Genomic DNA, 13,898 nt, shown 5'->3' with positions numbered 1-13,898 from the left:
ATAATGAGGTCCTAGTATTACCAAACAGTAACTGCTGTTGTAATTATTGTCATTGTAGCATTTCTATTTCCGATTTTATACTTTCAGAATAAGCAAAATTAAAAAGAAATCGGAAAGTTTGACGCAAAGTATGGTGGACCGATGCATTCAGGTAAGCTACACAAAATGCACACACCTGACAGGTTTTAAAATTATAATTAAAACCATATTGTGAAATATACTCAGTTTTTATTATCTGATTCCGTTTTTATTCTATTATTGGTTGATGAATATGGGGGCGGCCATCTTGCCTAAGTTGGGGATAACACCATTTAGAGAGATACTTTACAGCAGTCTCTTTGGCCATAGATGCAATGGACAGGAGCTTGCACTTTGTCTTCTATAGGAGAGTGTTATGGACGTGGACTGTGACCTGTGCAAAGGTCATTATGCAGGGAGGGGGAGAAGGGATGCTGTGAGCATCACCTATTGTCATTATCTATATATAGGTGATACCTTTCATTTGTAATCCAGCCTGTGATGGAGACATGATAACAGCTGAAATGTTTTCACTATAGAATAGAAAGTGTCAGACTAAAGGCCCATTTACACGCAGATAATCTTTCAAACGACTGTAAGATTGAAAGATTTAGCAATCTTTTTTTATTTTTTTTCTCCTATCTTTTCTCCGGGGTTAGCTCATCGCACGCCAGCAGGCTTGTTATGAAGGCTGTATTCCTTGCAGTCTCTTCCTGCCGGGTCAGTGAAGGTCACGTCCCTGTGCTGTAGCCCTCACAGCCTAGGAAGGAATTCTGATCTTTTGCCGAGACAGCTCGCATGAGCAGTCTCTGCAGTAGATCGGCACTCCCCCTGCTGGCCTGTCAACTGTGACCTAACGTACATTGGCTGGCAGGAAGAAGACTGCCTGTGACTGTACGTAACCTCCCAGGAAGGAGAGGAATCGGCCAGTTGGAGGTGACCTGACCCTCCTTACCCCAGCCCCCAGGAGGTGATCTGGTAAGTAGACTGATAGGGGAGGAATAGGTAAGTATAGAATTTTTTTTTTGTTTTTTTTAAATGACAGAACCACTTTAATTATTAATCTACAAAACATTCATGCAATTTTTATAAAGGAATATAGTTGGAACTTCTAAATTAATTATTGGGTTTTATAATCCTCCAGCCCCGACTAATAACTTGCAGAAAAGACTACCTTATTAAGATTACTAAAGGGGCAGTATTTTATGAATATTCACTTCATGCAGTAGTCTTTACCATGTTAACACGTTCTTTTGGAAAATAAAATTTCTTCATATTTTCTTATTTTTCATCTAGGATGAGATTGCTGACTTTCTTACGGGTGTCTTGACACGAGCAGATGGCCATTCTGGTTCTGATCCTCGTGACCTTGATGCAGAGAAGAAAAAAAAGCCAAGAGAGTTCCTGAGAAGAGACTTATCACTTGATTTGTCAGAAAGGAACAGCAGGCCAGCCTCACCTGCAGCACGTTTCCCTGCTTCCCCTTCTGGTTCTGAGGTGAGATTTTTATAAAGATGATCATACAGGCATGTGAAAAGTAAAAATGCCCCTGTGAGGCTTACGTATTTGCACCTGGTTTGGTTTACCTGATTATCATTTTTTAGGCTGGATTTTCATGTAGCGGTAATGTGCCATGTGCTAAAGCTGTACACATTTAACTGCAGAATGCTGCAGTTTGCTATACGGTTATTGACCATCTGTTTGTTTTTTTACCATTTTTAATGTGTTTCACCTATATAAATTGTATGTAGGAGTAGAAGGGACAATTGGTACCTTAATGGGGCTTTTACACAACTTAAAATTGTTTCACAAGCACTCTGTCCTTCTTGGTTGCTGTTACTTGGTCCTCTGACTGCTGTTACTTGGTCCATCGTGACCTTCTATATTCAGTGATTAGGTGCAGCAGTCACATGTTCTGGTCAGCAACAACCAGGAATGACAGTGTGGCTGTGAAGCAATTTTAAGGTTTGGGAAAACCCTTTTAAAGTTCTAAGTACATTGACAGCCTTAAACAATTCAAAAATGTTTTGCATCTTTGGACATGGGTGTATGAACTGTTTCACTTAGCCCACTGTAGTGCTGCCTCTTTTATGTTCTTGAAGGGTATATTCAGACTGAGGAATCTGGTATGGATTATTGCACGTAGATTCCACCTCTGAAAACAGTTATAGAAATTTGCTGCTGAGCTGTAGATTTCTGCTGTGGCTATGCAGGTATAGCAACGTAGATCTGCACACAAATTAAGCCCTTTTTAATGGGCAAATCCGCATGTGGAATATGCGTACAACCTTTTTTTTTTCTACATGCAGATTTCAAACTACAATGCAGATTCCATTAAAAGTAATGCAATGCAAATTTGATGTGTAATCTGCACAGATTCGGTGTCAAATTTCGCTGCAAAAATCCACCATGTGGACATATCCTTAAGGCCCATTTACATGGAGCGATGATCACTCAAACGACAGTTTGAGTGATAGCTTTGAGCGATGATTTTGCATAAACTATTAAGTAGCTACTCAGCTACTTAGAGCAAATAAGTGTGCAAATGAAGGCCCATTTAGACACAATGATTATCGCTCAAAATTTGCTCAAAAGCCGTCTTTTGAGCAATAATCGTGTGTAACTGCACTGACATTGTGCAGTTTTCGTTAAACCATCGCTCATCGTTGTCTTTCAGCCTGCTGAAAGATGACAATGAGCCTTATCAAGGATTCACAGCGGGATACAGCTGATACTATTGTTTCAGCTGTATCCGGCTCCCTGACAACAGGCTGGGTATGAAGAACAGAGCGGTCCTGCTCTGTTCTCCATGCCCGTCACGGAGTGCTCGGCTGTATAACAGCCGGGCGCTCCGTGCAGTAAACAGCTGGATGCAGAAGACAAGTGGGGACACCCTGTTTGTCTTCAGCCTCCGCTAGCAGCGCAAGGTGATCGCTCATCTTGAGCGATCATCTTGCGCTGCAAATGACACGATTATCACTCAAAGGTTGCTTGAGCGACATCTTTTTAGTGATAATCGTTGTGTCTAAATGGGCCTTTAGCTGAAAGCAGTTAGTAGCCCGAGAGCTCTTACCTGCTTGCAGTTATTTTGTTCTCCAGTGGGAAACAATGCTATCAGCAGTGGAGAACTGCTGATGAGGCTTAACGACGATTTTTAGGTTGTACTAAATTTAACGATCAGCTAGCAGTTAACGAAAAGTGCACGGTGGCCGTGTTTTGACGCGACCATTATTGCTCAAACGTTCGCCTTTTAGCTATTTGTGAGCGATAATCGCTTCGTGCAAATGGGCCTTTACTCTTTTGGGTGTAGATGATAAACCGGAATTACTTTCAATTTTCTAAATGCTTTTTCTCTTCCCTTTTTGTTAAGGATCTGTCCAGCATGTCTAGCAGTCCAGCCTCCAGCCCTAAAACTAAGTTAACTGCATTCCCCACGTCTCATAAATCAGGACAAACAACTGTACCTTTAAAGACTCAAATACAAAGACCAGGAGCCACAGTAAACCCTAAACAAGCGCAAGGTGAGCCTTTAACTTTGAATTTTAGACCACAGAATACACATAGATGAGGTCTGAACACAACAGTGTGAAAATATGTTCACTCTGGTGATTTTCTGTTTTGTGTTAGAATTATTTTACAATGGGATTTTTGCGACACACATCTTATTTAGATGCCTTCTGATATTTTCTTTGCGGAGTAGAGGTGTTTGGAGTTTTTTTTCTATTCTAGAATCTCACTTTCTGTAATTGTGATCCTAAAATGACACTAAACAAACAAAACATTTTGAATAATGCTTTTTTTCCCCATATTTTTTTCTGATTTGCTATATTTTAGCGCAGTTTGCTGCTTTCCTGAAACAAAATATGCTAGTGAGAAAGTCTCTGCCAACTGGCTCTCCCTCATGTGTGTTTGGTAAGTGGAACCGACTAGATTTTTTTGTCCATTTTGGTTAACAAAAGTTTCTATTAATTTCGAGAAAGTTATATCATTCTAACGATTACACCATTACAGACATGTTTTAAATCAGGGGGTTACAAGATCATTAAACATGACAAAAAAGTTATGTAACAGATTTCTTAAGTAAAGTTCTAGGTTCTATTTCTTAATTAACATTGCCCCCTAAAGAAATAAAAATAAACGTGGAGGGCAATATTCAAAAGAGAAAATGGGGGGGGGGGGGGCAATATTCAAAAGAAAAAATGGGGTGGGGTAAGATAAGGGGGAGGGGGTGGTCTTAAGGGAAGAGTTGGGAAGGGAGGGAGAAGGGCTGCTCTAATTACTTTTTATACATATAATTATGTCTGGTTTGGAGGATTTGAATGAGCTCTTCTATTGTCCAATACAAAGGTTATTTTCCTTCATAAATTTATTGGGGTGTGGAGGATACGCTTGGTGATGGGCTGGGGTCCACTGAATTGGTCTGGGATCGAGCTGCGGAGATCCACAGGCGCGTGATAAAAGAATATTGATACCAAGACGTCTGTTTTCTCAAATAATCGCAATCCATAAGTATGGCTGCCAACTTCTCATTGACCATGATCCAAGATAATTTAGTTTTCACAAAGTCGATACTAACTGATGTTTTCCTCCAGGAGCGATTGATTTTTATACGTGCAAATAGAAAACAATAAAATATATATTTGTGTATGTGTCTGGGCGTGTTGGGAATCTGTCTGCCCAATAGAGCCTCCCAGGGTGATCTCGGTAGTGATAAATTAGTGGTGGTGAATATTAAGGTGTACACCTGAATCCAAAATCTGCTGAGCTTTTGGCAATTCCACCATATATGTAAGAAGGTGCTCTCGCTTCACATCCCTAAAAACATAGGCCTGATATCCCTGGGAACATGTTTGAAATTCTCCTAGGAACCATGTACCATCGCATTAGGGGTTTATAGCCAGCCTCAGTGAGGGATAGAGTTTTTCAGTTGATAATGCGATTTTTGCCTATCCAAAATCAATAATTCTTCTCTCAACTCCATTTCCCATCTCCTCATGTTGAATTCAGTGAATGGCTGAGCGCTGTGACCAATCACAGGCAGCGCTCAGCTGTCATTCAATAAATGGCTGAGAGCTGTCTGTGATTGGCTGCGCGCTGAGCCAATTGGATACAGCGCTTTCAGCCGGCTGGGATTTTAAATCCCCACCGGCTGAAAGATCTTCAGAGCAGTGCAGGGAGATGAGCGGCAAGACCCACCCGACTGTGTGTGTGTATGGATGTATATATTTTTTTTTTTACTCAAGCTGGGGAGGATTTTTAGGGTACCATTTGGAGAGGTGTGTGTATGATAAATAAATATATATTATTTTTTACACAAGCTAGTGATATTTTCATGGAAGGGCTTATATTTCAAGCCCTTCCCCGAAAATCACTGCTGGGTTTGCCTGCATCCCATTGCTTTTTAGTGGTGCCGGCGGCTGTAGCATCATATCTCCTAAACTATACTAAATATTTTTTGTAAACCTTATACTCCGAAGTTCAGAAAAAATCATAAAATTTAAATTGCTAATAAAAAAAAAAAGTGACTTTTTTAACACGTGAACAACTAAAAAATGTGTCACTTAACGGGGTTGTCCCGCGCCGAAACGGGTTTTTTTTTTTTTTTCCAATAGCCCCCCCGTTCGGCGCGAGACAAACCCGATGCAGGGGTTTAAAAAAAAAAACGGATAGTACTTACCCGGATCCCCGCGCTCCGGTGACTTCTTACTTACCTTGCGAAGATGGCCGCCGGGATCTTCACCCACGGTGGACCGCAGGTCTTCTCCCATGGTGCACCGTGGGCTCTGTGCGTTCCATTGCCGATTCCAGCCTCCTGATTGGCTGGAATCGGCACACGTGACGGGGCGGAGCTACGAGGAGCAGCTCTCCAGCACGAGCGGCCCCATTCAGAAGGGAGAAGACCGGACTGCGCAAGCGCGTCTAATCGGGAGATTAGACGCTGAAATTAGACGGCACCATGGAGACGGGGACGCCAGCAACGGAGCAGGTAAGTGAATAACTTCTGTATGGCTCATAATTAATGCACGATGTATATTACAAAGTGCATTAATATGGCCATACAGAAGTGTATACCCCCACTTGCTTTCGCGGGACAACCCCTTTAAGTGGTTAGTAGGTGCACTAAGTTAGATGACCTGTGAGTTTATTAGTTCCACTGATGCACTGATAATGCCTTTGAACCCCACAAATGTAATGTGGGAGACTCATCATGTGATAGTGAGCCCCTTACTCTGTTTAACTGCTTAGGTACCTGGTCACTATTGACTGAGGCATCTAAAGGGTTGAACGACTGGGGCTGACGTTATCTCCGATCCTGGCTTTTGCAGGCATAAACTGCCTAACGCAGCCATGACTTGCTGCATATGCAATTGACTCAGTTCCTAAGCCCTCTCTATGCATTTCCTTCTGACTTCCGCCCTACGTATACGGCATGGGTCAGGAAAGGGTTAAATATTGCTTTAATATTTTTAGCTTTTACAGCATATTGTGTAAGGTAGTTGATTTAAAAATTGCGAGAAGGTCAGACTTGTGTTCCAATTTTCATTAATGTTATATGTTCTCATGTTCAGTCCCTGTGTCTTCGGAATCGTCGGAGGATAAAGAAGATATTCGAGGACAGCTGAAGAGGTCTCCTAGCCCTGGAAGTAACACTGGAGTGAAGCCCTCCAAGCGTGCCAAAATCAAAGTGACCATTGTCTCCCATGGAGATGCTTCAAGTGGAGCCAATGCCAGTTCACTGGAAGGTTTGTAATTTTGATGCGAAGTGTGGACATGTTTCTTACATAACTGTTGTTAAGCTGCAAACACCTGTTTCCTAGTAGAATGATTTAAAGGAAATTAACCCTTTCCAATCCAATTTGTATCCTGGTTTTCCTAGGTGGGCTTACTGTTTTTCTGCTGTTATACAACGGCGCTATATGCTGGCTAGAGCCAGTACTGCATGAGGTGACACGTTGGATAGGCTCCAACAGCAGAGTGGCTGGCAATATACAGTAAGAGAACGCTGACGGATGTCTTCCAACATCAGAGCTGTACAGCCTTAAATCATAATGTTTTCAGAGGTCAGACAGTGGATTGGAAAGGGTTCAGTTTATCTCAATTACTGAACATCTTTTCCGTTCAAAACACTGACCACATAGAGAAAGCAGACACTCATCTAAGAGATCCACTGCACATTATCATGACATCTTTGTTTTGGATATAATATTTACTATTGAGGAATCTGAGAAGTAATTTAATACTGCCTCCTAAATAAATTAATGAGGCGGACTGGAAAATCAATCTGTGGCGTAAATTTAATTGTGTTTTCTAGAACACAGTATAGGCTCTCGTCCATAAGGGCATATTGTATGCAGGTTTATCTAACATATCACAAATGTAACACTTTAACCAAACCCAGTTTATCTAGCACCCAGTAGTCTGAAAATTTGTAATGATCCAGAATACATTAATAATTATAGAAAGACCCATGTCCATAAAGGTGAACAAAGAGATAGTAAAGGATGTGGATGTGATAGGAGAGGATGAAAGGGTTGTCTGTCTTGCAAGTCCATGCCTCTTTTAATACATAACATTCTGTTGGTCTTAGAAGCAGCTGATTGACATTGCATGCTGTTCTGATGGCTTTACACTAGATGACTATTGTCCAAATAGTTACTCAAAAGAGCAAATGTAAATAACAGTCGTTTTGTGTGAACATGATCTCCACTAGGGCAACGAGTGATAATTCGCTCACTAGTCTTTTCATTTTAGCTTGTCTACAAAACATTATCGCCAGTTGATCAAAAGTCATCTGGTATAAAATCAGTAATTTGTATATAAACAACTTGCAAACATATTTACCCCCTATGAACGATCTTGGTGAACAGCTAATGAACAATGAGCTCTCTGTGTAAAGTTTATAGATTATACCAACTGTAGTTTAGATTCTAAACTACAGTTGCTCACTGTAAAGGTACCCTTAGTTCAGGTGCTATTACATGAGATGACTTATCGGGCGCAAGGTGCCCTGCAGGTCATCCGAACGGTAATCATTCCTGTGCTTTTACACAGAAACAATTATCACTAGTGAATGGGGGCAGAGCGCGCCGGAGATCATTACGGCCCACTACGCCTGCATTCACCAAACGGAGGCAGTCGTTCATAAGTGAACAGCTGCCTGTTTACACAGGCCGATTTCATTACTCAGTCTTCTGCATGCAGAAACTAAATGAAGAACGATAAGTGACTGACTTCTTGTTCATAGTTGCATGCATTTACACTGAACGATAATCGTTCAGATTCTCACTTGATCGAGGGAATCCAAACCATTAAATGGCCCATGTATAAGAACCTTTTGTCTATGATCAACGAGTTCACCCAAATCCTCAACAAGTGATACTCCCAGTTTTACTCCCCCAAGGACATATGATTCCTGCAGATTATACAGCAAAATGATTACACGTTGGATTAAATTAGTTGTCCAAAAATAGAAAAACATGGCTGCTTTCTTCCACAACCAGTCCCACACAGATCAAGTGGTTGTGTGCAGTATTGCAGCTACAATCCCAGACCCCGTTAACTATAATGAGATGTGCCCGCTTACCATCCAGCTGCCTGCTTTTGGGAAGAAAGTAAAAGCGCTGCATGCAGCACTTTTTTCTTCCAAGATTTTCAGTCGGATCTGCAATGAAACCTATGACTCCAGGTTCCTGTGAGCTTCAGTGTCCTGTCCAGCATTATGGAGAATTAAAAAAAAAAACTGTTTAGTTTTTAGAAGTATGTAAACCATACCCCATAACAAGGCATGCACTACCTCTATAATCCTATGTCAATCAGACATCCCAGCAAAAATGTTGACATTGACCTATAGGAGGCTTTTAGTGGTAAAGAAGGCCTGGCATAGGACATATATAGTTAATTATGTATGCTAAATGGTACCTCTATTTTTCTGGACTGTACATTAGGCCCTCTTAACAGTTAAGAGTATCCAGTAACAAGCAGGAAATTACATAGTGTGGATTTTAGGACTTAGGGTGCTTTTAGATGGAACAATTACAGTTTTAAAAAAATTGCTTAAACGAGGAAAAGTCAGTGATAATCGTTCGGTCTAAACGCAAGCCAAACGAAAATCGTTTGCTTTTCGCTCTTTGTTTATTTTATGCAGACCTTAAACCCATCGTTGGCTCGTTCCGTTGAAACAGCAATCGTTCAGTATTTCAAATACAGGGAATGTGAATGACTAAACGATGATCCTTTGAACAAGCCAACGATGTGTCCACCTGCCTAAACAGGCTTCACGAGAGCGAACTAGCTAGCAGTGACATCACTTGTTCGTTCAAATCTGCTTGTCTGAAAGGACCCTTTGACCTTTAAACATGCTTACTTTTATGTTGGTAAAATGATAATGTCTAACTTTTGATTACTCTACTTTGATCCAGCTTCAAAGTCTTCACCTGCAGCCATGATTGGTCAATCTTCAGTGGGGTCCAAAGAGATAACCAGCCTACTAACATCACCTAAGTATGTTCTGTGTATTATAAATTTCATGTAGTATGAGTTGTATATCTCCAGTTATGGTTTTGTTTTTGTTTTTTTGCACTAAAGACTAGTATTTATAATGGAAAATCAATTATAATGAAGTATGCAGATGTTTTGGACCTGAATTATTACCTATGGCCCACCATTACCTGTACCGTGACATCATAGAAAGCATAGTGCAAGATGGGAACCAAAGCAGTGAACTTTACTGGAGTGCTTGGTTTTTAACTAGCTGAATTGCTTGGCTTTTCTCTGATGGTCAATAGTTTGACGTTTTAGTAACAGAATGACTACTGAAAAAGTTCACCATTTTCCTGCAAACGTTTTCTCCACCTCTGAACCCAAGTTGTGAAGCCACTTTGGAAATATTTAGACTTCCACTGCCCATATGTCACTATTATTGACTATGGGGGCCTATTCTTGAGTGGCCTAAACAGGTGGAAGTGTAAGAGTGCCCTATCAATGCTGTATGGTAGCATTTTTGCTCACCCCATTTTGGCAATGACATTAGATGTCACACCTAGTCAGCAGTTCTCTGCACACTTCGACTCTCTGGACCTTATAATCCATGGTTAGTGCCCCTGGAATCCATTTAGCACAACTTTGCGATATCCCAAGTTGTAGACTTTTTTTTTTCTAAATGTCCGTAGCCATTTTGTCAAAATCTCTCTGATGGTCACACGTTGTTAGTTAAAAATCATGTTGTTTATTCTTTTTCCTGTTCTCCACTTTCACAGCAGTTGAATGTTTGCCACTACACAGTTTGTCAGCCACTGTCTGGTCAATTCCCCTGCTTCTGTCTTGTGTTGATCCCTGTAATACTGCAGTATTCCATTTTTGAGTACTTGATAGCTTTCTGCTTCTGCCTGGATTCTTTTTTTTTTTTTTTTTTTTTTCTGACGAGATTTTTGTATTTGCCGTAAATCTTTCTCGTCTCTTTCATTGGGAGACACAGCTGGAGACCATGGGTATAAGCTAGTCTGCCACTAGGAGGCAGATACTTAAAGCTGGCTCACACGAGTGTAATTTAACAGTGTACATTGATTTTCATTGATCTATTCACACTTGCGTATAAACATTGCGTAAAAAAGAATGCAGCATGTTCTATTTTACCACGTATTACTCGCGATAGAGCCCTATTGTTCTCTATGGGCATATAATAAACGCTGTACATATAAAATTACATTACGTATGTGCAGTATTTATTCATAACGTTGCTAAGCGACAGAGCGGGAAATTAAAAAAGAAAGGAAGACTGTGTATGACAGCATGCATGAGATACGCTGTCATTTACAGTCCAAAATCGCTGCCATACGCAACAAGTGGTAAAAGCTGTGTTATACGCGCAGCATTTTACTGCATGCTCGTGTAAGCCCAACCTAAGCAAAAAAGTTTTAGCTCCTACGTTAGCTCCTACTACCAGGTATATTCCTCCTGCAGGCTAATCAGTTTGCATAATATGGCCGGGCTTACACAGGCGGATTTGAACTGTGGATTCCGTGATCGCTGTTCGCACGGGCGATCCACAGTAAAAGCTAGCATTGAAAGGCATGCATTTTCGATTTTTCACACTCGTGAATATGAACTGCGTATTCGTGAACCGAAAAAAAAACGCAGCATGCTTTCTTATGCTGCAGAATCCACACGGATGGACTTCATTAATGTCAATGGAGGCCGTCCAACGTGTATGCCATGCACAATTAACATTGCATTTCTGCTGCAGGTACCCGCGTTATCGCTAAGCAACAGCATGGGAAATACAAATGGAAAAAAACGTACTGTGCATGACCTCCATGGCGGTAATAGCAGTAATAGCAATAGCAACAGTAATAGCAAGTACGCAGAGTCGCCAGCCAGGCTCACAGCCAGAAACCGCAGTGGGCTTCCTGCATGCAGAATCCTGTCTGCACATATGAGCCCGGCCTATGCCTCCGCTACGGTTGACCTGATTAACATGAAATGACAACTTAAGTCGCAGAACTCCTCTGCCGATCCGGAATCACAAAAAGGGATTGGGAGCGCCTGAAGGCAGATGTTTGAGCCATTATCACCTTCAGCAGAAAAGAGGGCACAGGACGGAGGAGTACCTTGTCTCAATGTAGTATAGTGAAGGTAAGCTTGGCTGACCTGGCTATAAGCTTGATGACTAGGCGAATAGAGGGTGACTGCAACCAAAAATGCCACCGTGCATGCCAAAAGGCAAGCTGGGATGTCACTTATGCTTGAACGGATGCGACTGCAAGGTACCTCAGATCATGTTAGGGTCCTAAGGCAAGACTGGAGAACAGCAGGGAAGGACGGCGTGACTTCCTCTATGAAAGTGCAGACCGCTACTTTTGATGCTGAAAGAGAATGGACAGTGCCTACACCTGACCTTTCATGGATCTGAGGCCCAAGCCCATGTTAAGGCCTTCTTATAGAAAGGACAGTAGTCGGGAAAGAGAGAAGCATATGAAATGAATAACTTGTTCACGCCAGAGGTAGAAAACTTTCCACATGCCATTGTAAACCCAAGAAGATGAAAATTTTTTAACTTTCATCATAGCCTGGATGATGAGTCCCATAAAACCACGGGCCCTCAGGATCGCAGCTTCAACTGCCACACTGTTAAACAAAGCGTGGTTTAACTCGGGTGAAAGAGGGGTTCCTATTAGAGAGATCATCTTGAAGTGGGGGTACCACAGAGTCAACTAGTAGGTCGACTAAATCCATGTACCAGGCACGTCGAGGCCAGTCCGCAGCCGTGAGAATCATTGGAAGACCTTTTTGAGGAGTCGAAGGAAGAGCAGGAATGGGAGAAATATCTAAGGGAACTTGAAGCCTGTCCACTGCTCCAGCTGGGGGGGGGGGGGGGGGAAAGGGTCCTGTGACCTGTACTTGTAGTTTGCAAACTTGCAGTTAATTCTGGTTACTATCATGTTGATGTCTGGGTGACCCCTATCTTTGGTAAAGGTCTTGAAAGATGTCTGAATGGAGTTCCCATTCTCTCGGGTTGACTTTCCTGCTGGTCAGGTAATCTGCTATCCAATTGTCCATGCTTGGTATGTGGACCGCCAAGAAGTGGGCTTCCGCCCATGATATATTTTTCCGTCTGCCTCCATGACTGCTGTGCTGCGAGTCCTGACTTGAAAAATTCATGTATACGTCCACCGTTGTATTGTCCATCTGAAAACGGACTGGGAACCCCGTGAGCTGCAATGTGACATGATGGAGCGACAATAGGGATGACGTAAAGCTCCAACACAATTTTTGGAGGGATGACTCCCATACTGTCCGTGTTCCCTGCACTGTCAGTTTTCATAACGCACCTCTCCATCAGTGGGGACTGGCATCCGTGGTGGGCACCAGCCACTGAAGTGTCAGAAAGGGAATTCAGCCACCAGTTGAGGGAGCCTCGAAGTGTCAGATGTAGATAAATTTCTCTATCTAGACCTGGAGAGGTTGAGTGTTAAACTGGCTGAATGGAATCGCCTCGAATGAAAAGACTTATCCACCCCAGGACTTTCATTCAATATTGAATGTGGATAGGATTCCATATTTGCAAGGAGCCTGCGCCTGGGAGAAATAAAGTTTCTGCGAGGAAAATAGAACACAGGCACTTATGGTGTCGAAGGCAAGGCCCAGAATTTTCAGACGTTAAGATGGGAAGAGGGAGGACTTGGAGTGGTTGATAATCCACCCCAACTGGCACAGCATGTCCAAGGTGCAGTGGAGACTCCTAGAGTGGCCAAGTGGAAAGTCCCTTTTACTAGGATGTCGTCGAGATAGGGGATAGCCACAATTCCCTTGGATTGTAGGAGAGTCATCACTGACACCAGTATTTTTATGAACACCTGGGAAGCCGTGGCCAACCTGAATGTGAGAGCTGAACTGAGAAGCTAAAAAAAACGCTGATGCACTTTGCAGATGGGCACACGGAGATATGAGTCCTTGATGTTGATGGACGACTGGAACTTTCCTTATTTCATGGACACAACGACAGACTTTAGCGACTTCACGCATAAGTGCCAGACTTTTACATATTTATTCAGTTTCTTCTAACTGAACAAATCCGTCCTTCTTAGATACCACAAAAAGGTTGGAAACGCTCTGTGAGGGGGAACCAGAACAATAACACCCTGAGTGGTTAGAGATGGCATATTGGTAGATCCAAATTGTTGATCCTTGAAGGGGAAGTTGGAAGTCTGGACCTGAATAAACAGTCTGGAGAGAGGTTGACAAACTGTATGGCATAGCCTGATGACCCACGCGTCCAAGACATGGGATAACCAGGTTTTTCAGAATCTGGAAAGTCAGGAATATTAAATTCTCTAGTCAGAATGTCTTCAAATTCTTTGTGAGAGGGAAAGCCTTTTGTTGAA

The 13,898-nt window shown here is 42.2% G+C and overlaps 1 protein-coding gene across 3 annotated transcripts in view; it reads left to right on the top strand.

The window, feature by feature from the left end:
- KANSL3 (KAT8 regulatory NSL complex subunit 3) overlaps positions 1–13,898 on the top strand; it is a 44,435-nt gene that overhangs the window by 17,809 nt on the left and 12,728 nt on the right. For all 3 annotated transcript variants that reach the window (XR_010790408.1, XM_066593094.1, XM_066593096.1), the window contains exons 12-17: positions 88–151; positions 1,315–1,515; positions 3,389–3,539; positions 3,853–3,930; positions 6,588–6,761; positions 9,438–9,519. Coding sequence is in view for 2 of the 3 variants with exons in the window: in XM_066593094.1 (XP_066449191.1) it covers positions 88–151; positions 1,315–1,515; positions 3,389–3,539; positions 3,853–3,930; positions 6,588–6,761; positions 9,438–9,519 (750 nt within the window). In the remaining variant the exon portion in view is untranslated. The remainder of the gene's footprint in view (positions 1–87; positions 152–1,314; positions 1,516–3,388; positions 3,540–3,852; positions 3,931–6,587; positions 6,762–9,437; positions 9,520–13,898) is intronic.

This window comes from Eleutherodactylus coqui, chromosome 2, assembly GCF_035609145.1.
Source record: "Eleutherodactylus coqui strain aEleCoq1 chromosome 2, aEleCoq1.hap1, whole genome shotgun sequence".
Lineage (NCBI taxonomy): Eukaryota > Metazoa > Chordata > Amphibia > Anura > Eleutherodactylidae > Eleutherodactylus > Eleutherodactylus coqui.
Note: the sequence above shows the minus strand (reverse complement) of the source record. Positions and strands in the feature narration are given on the sequence as shown.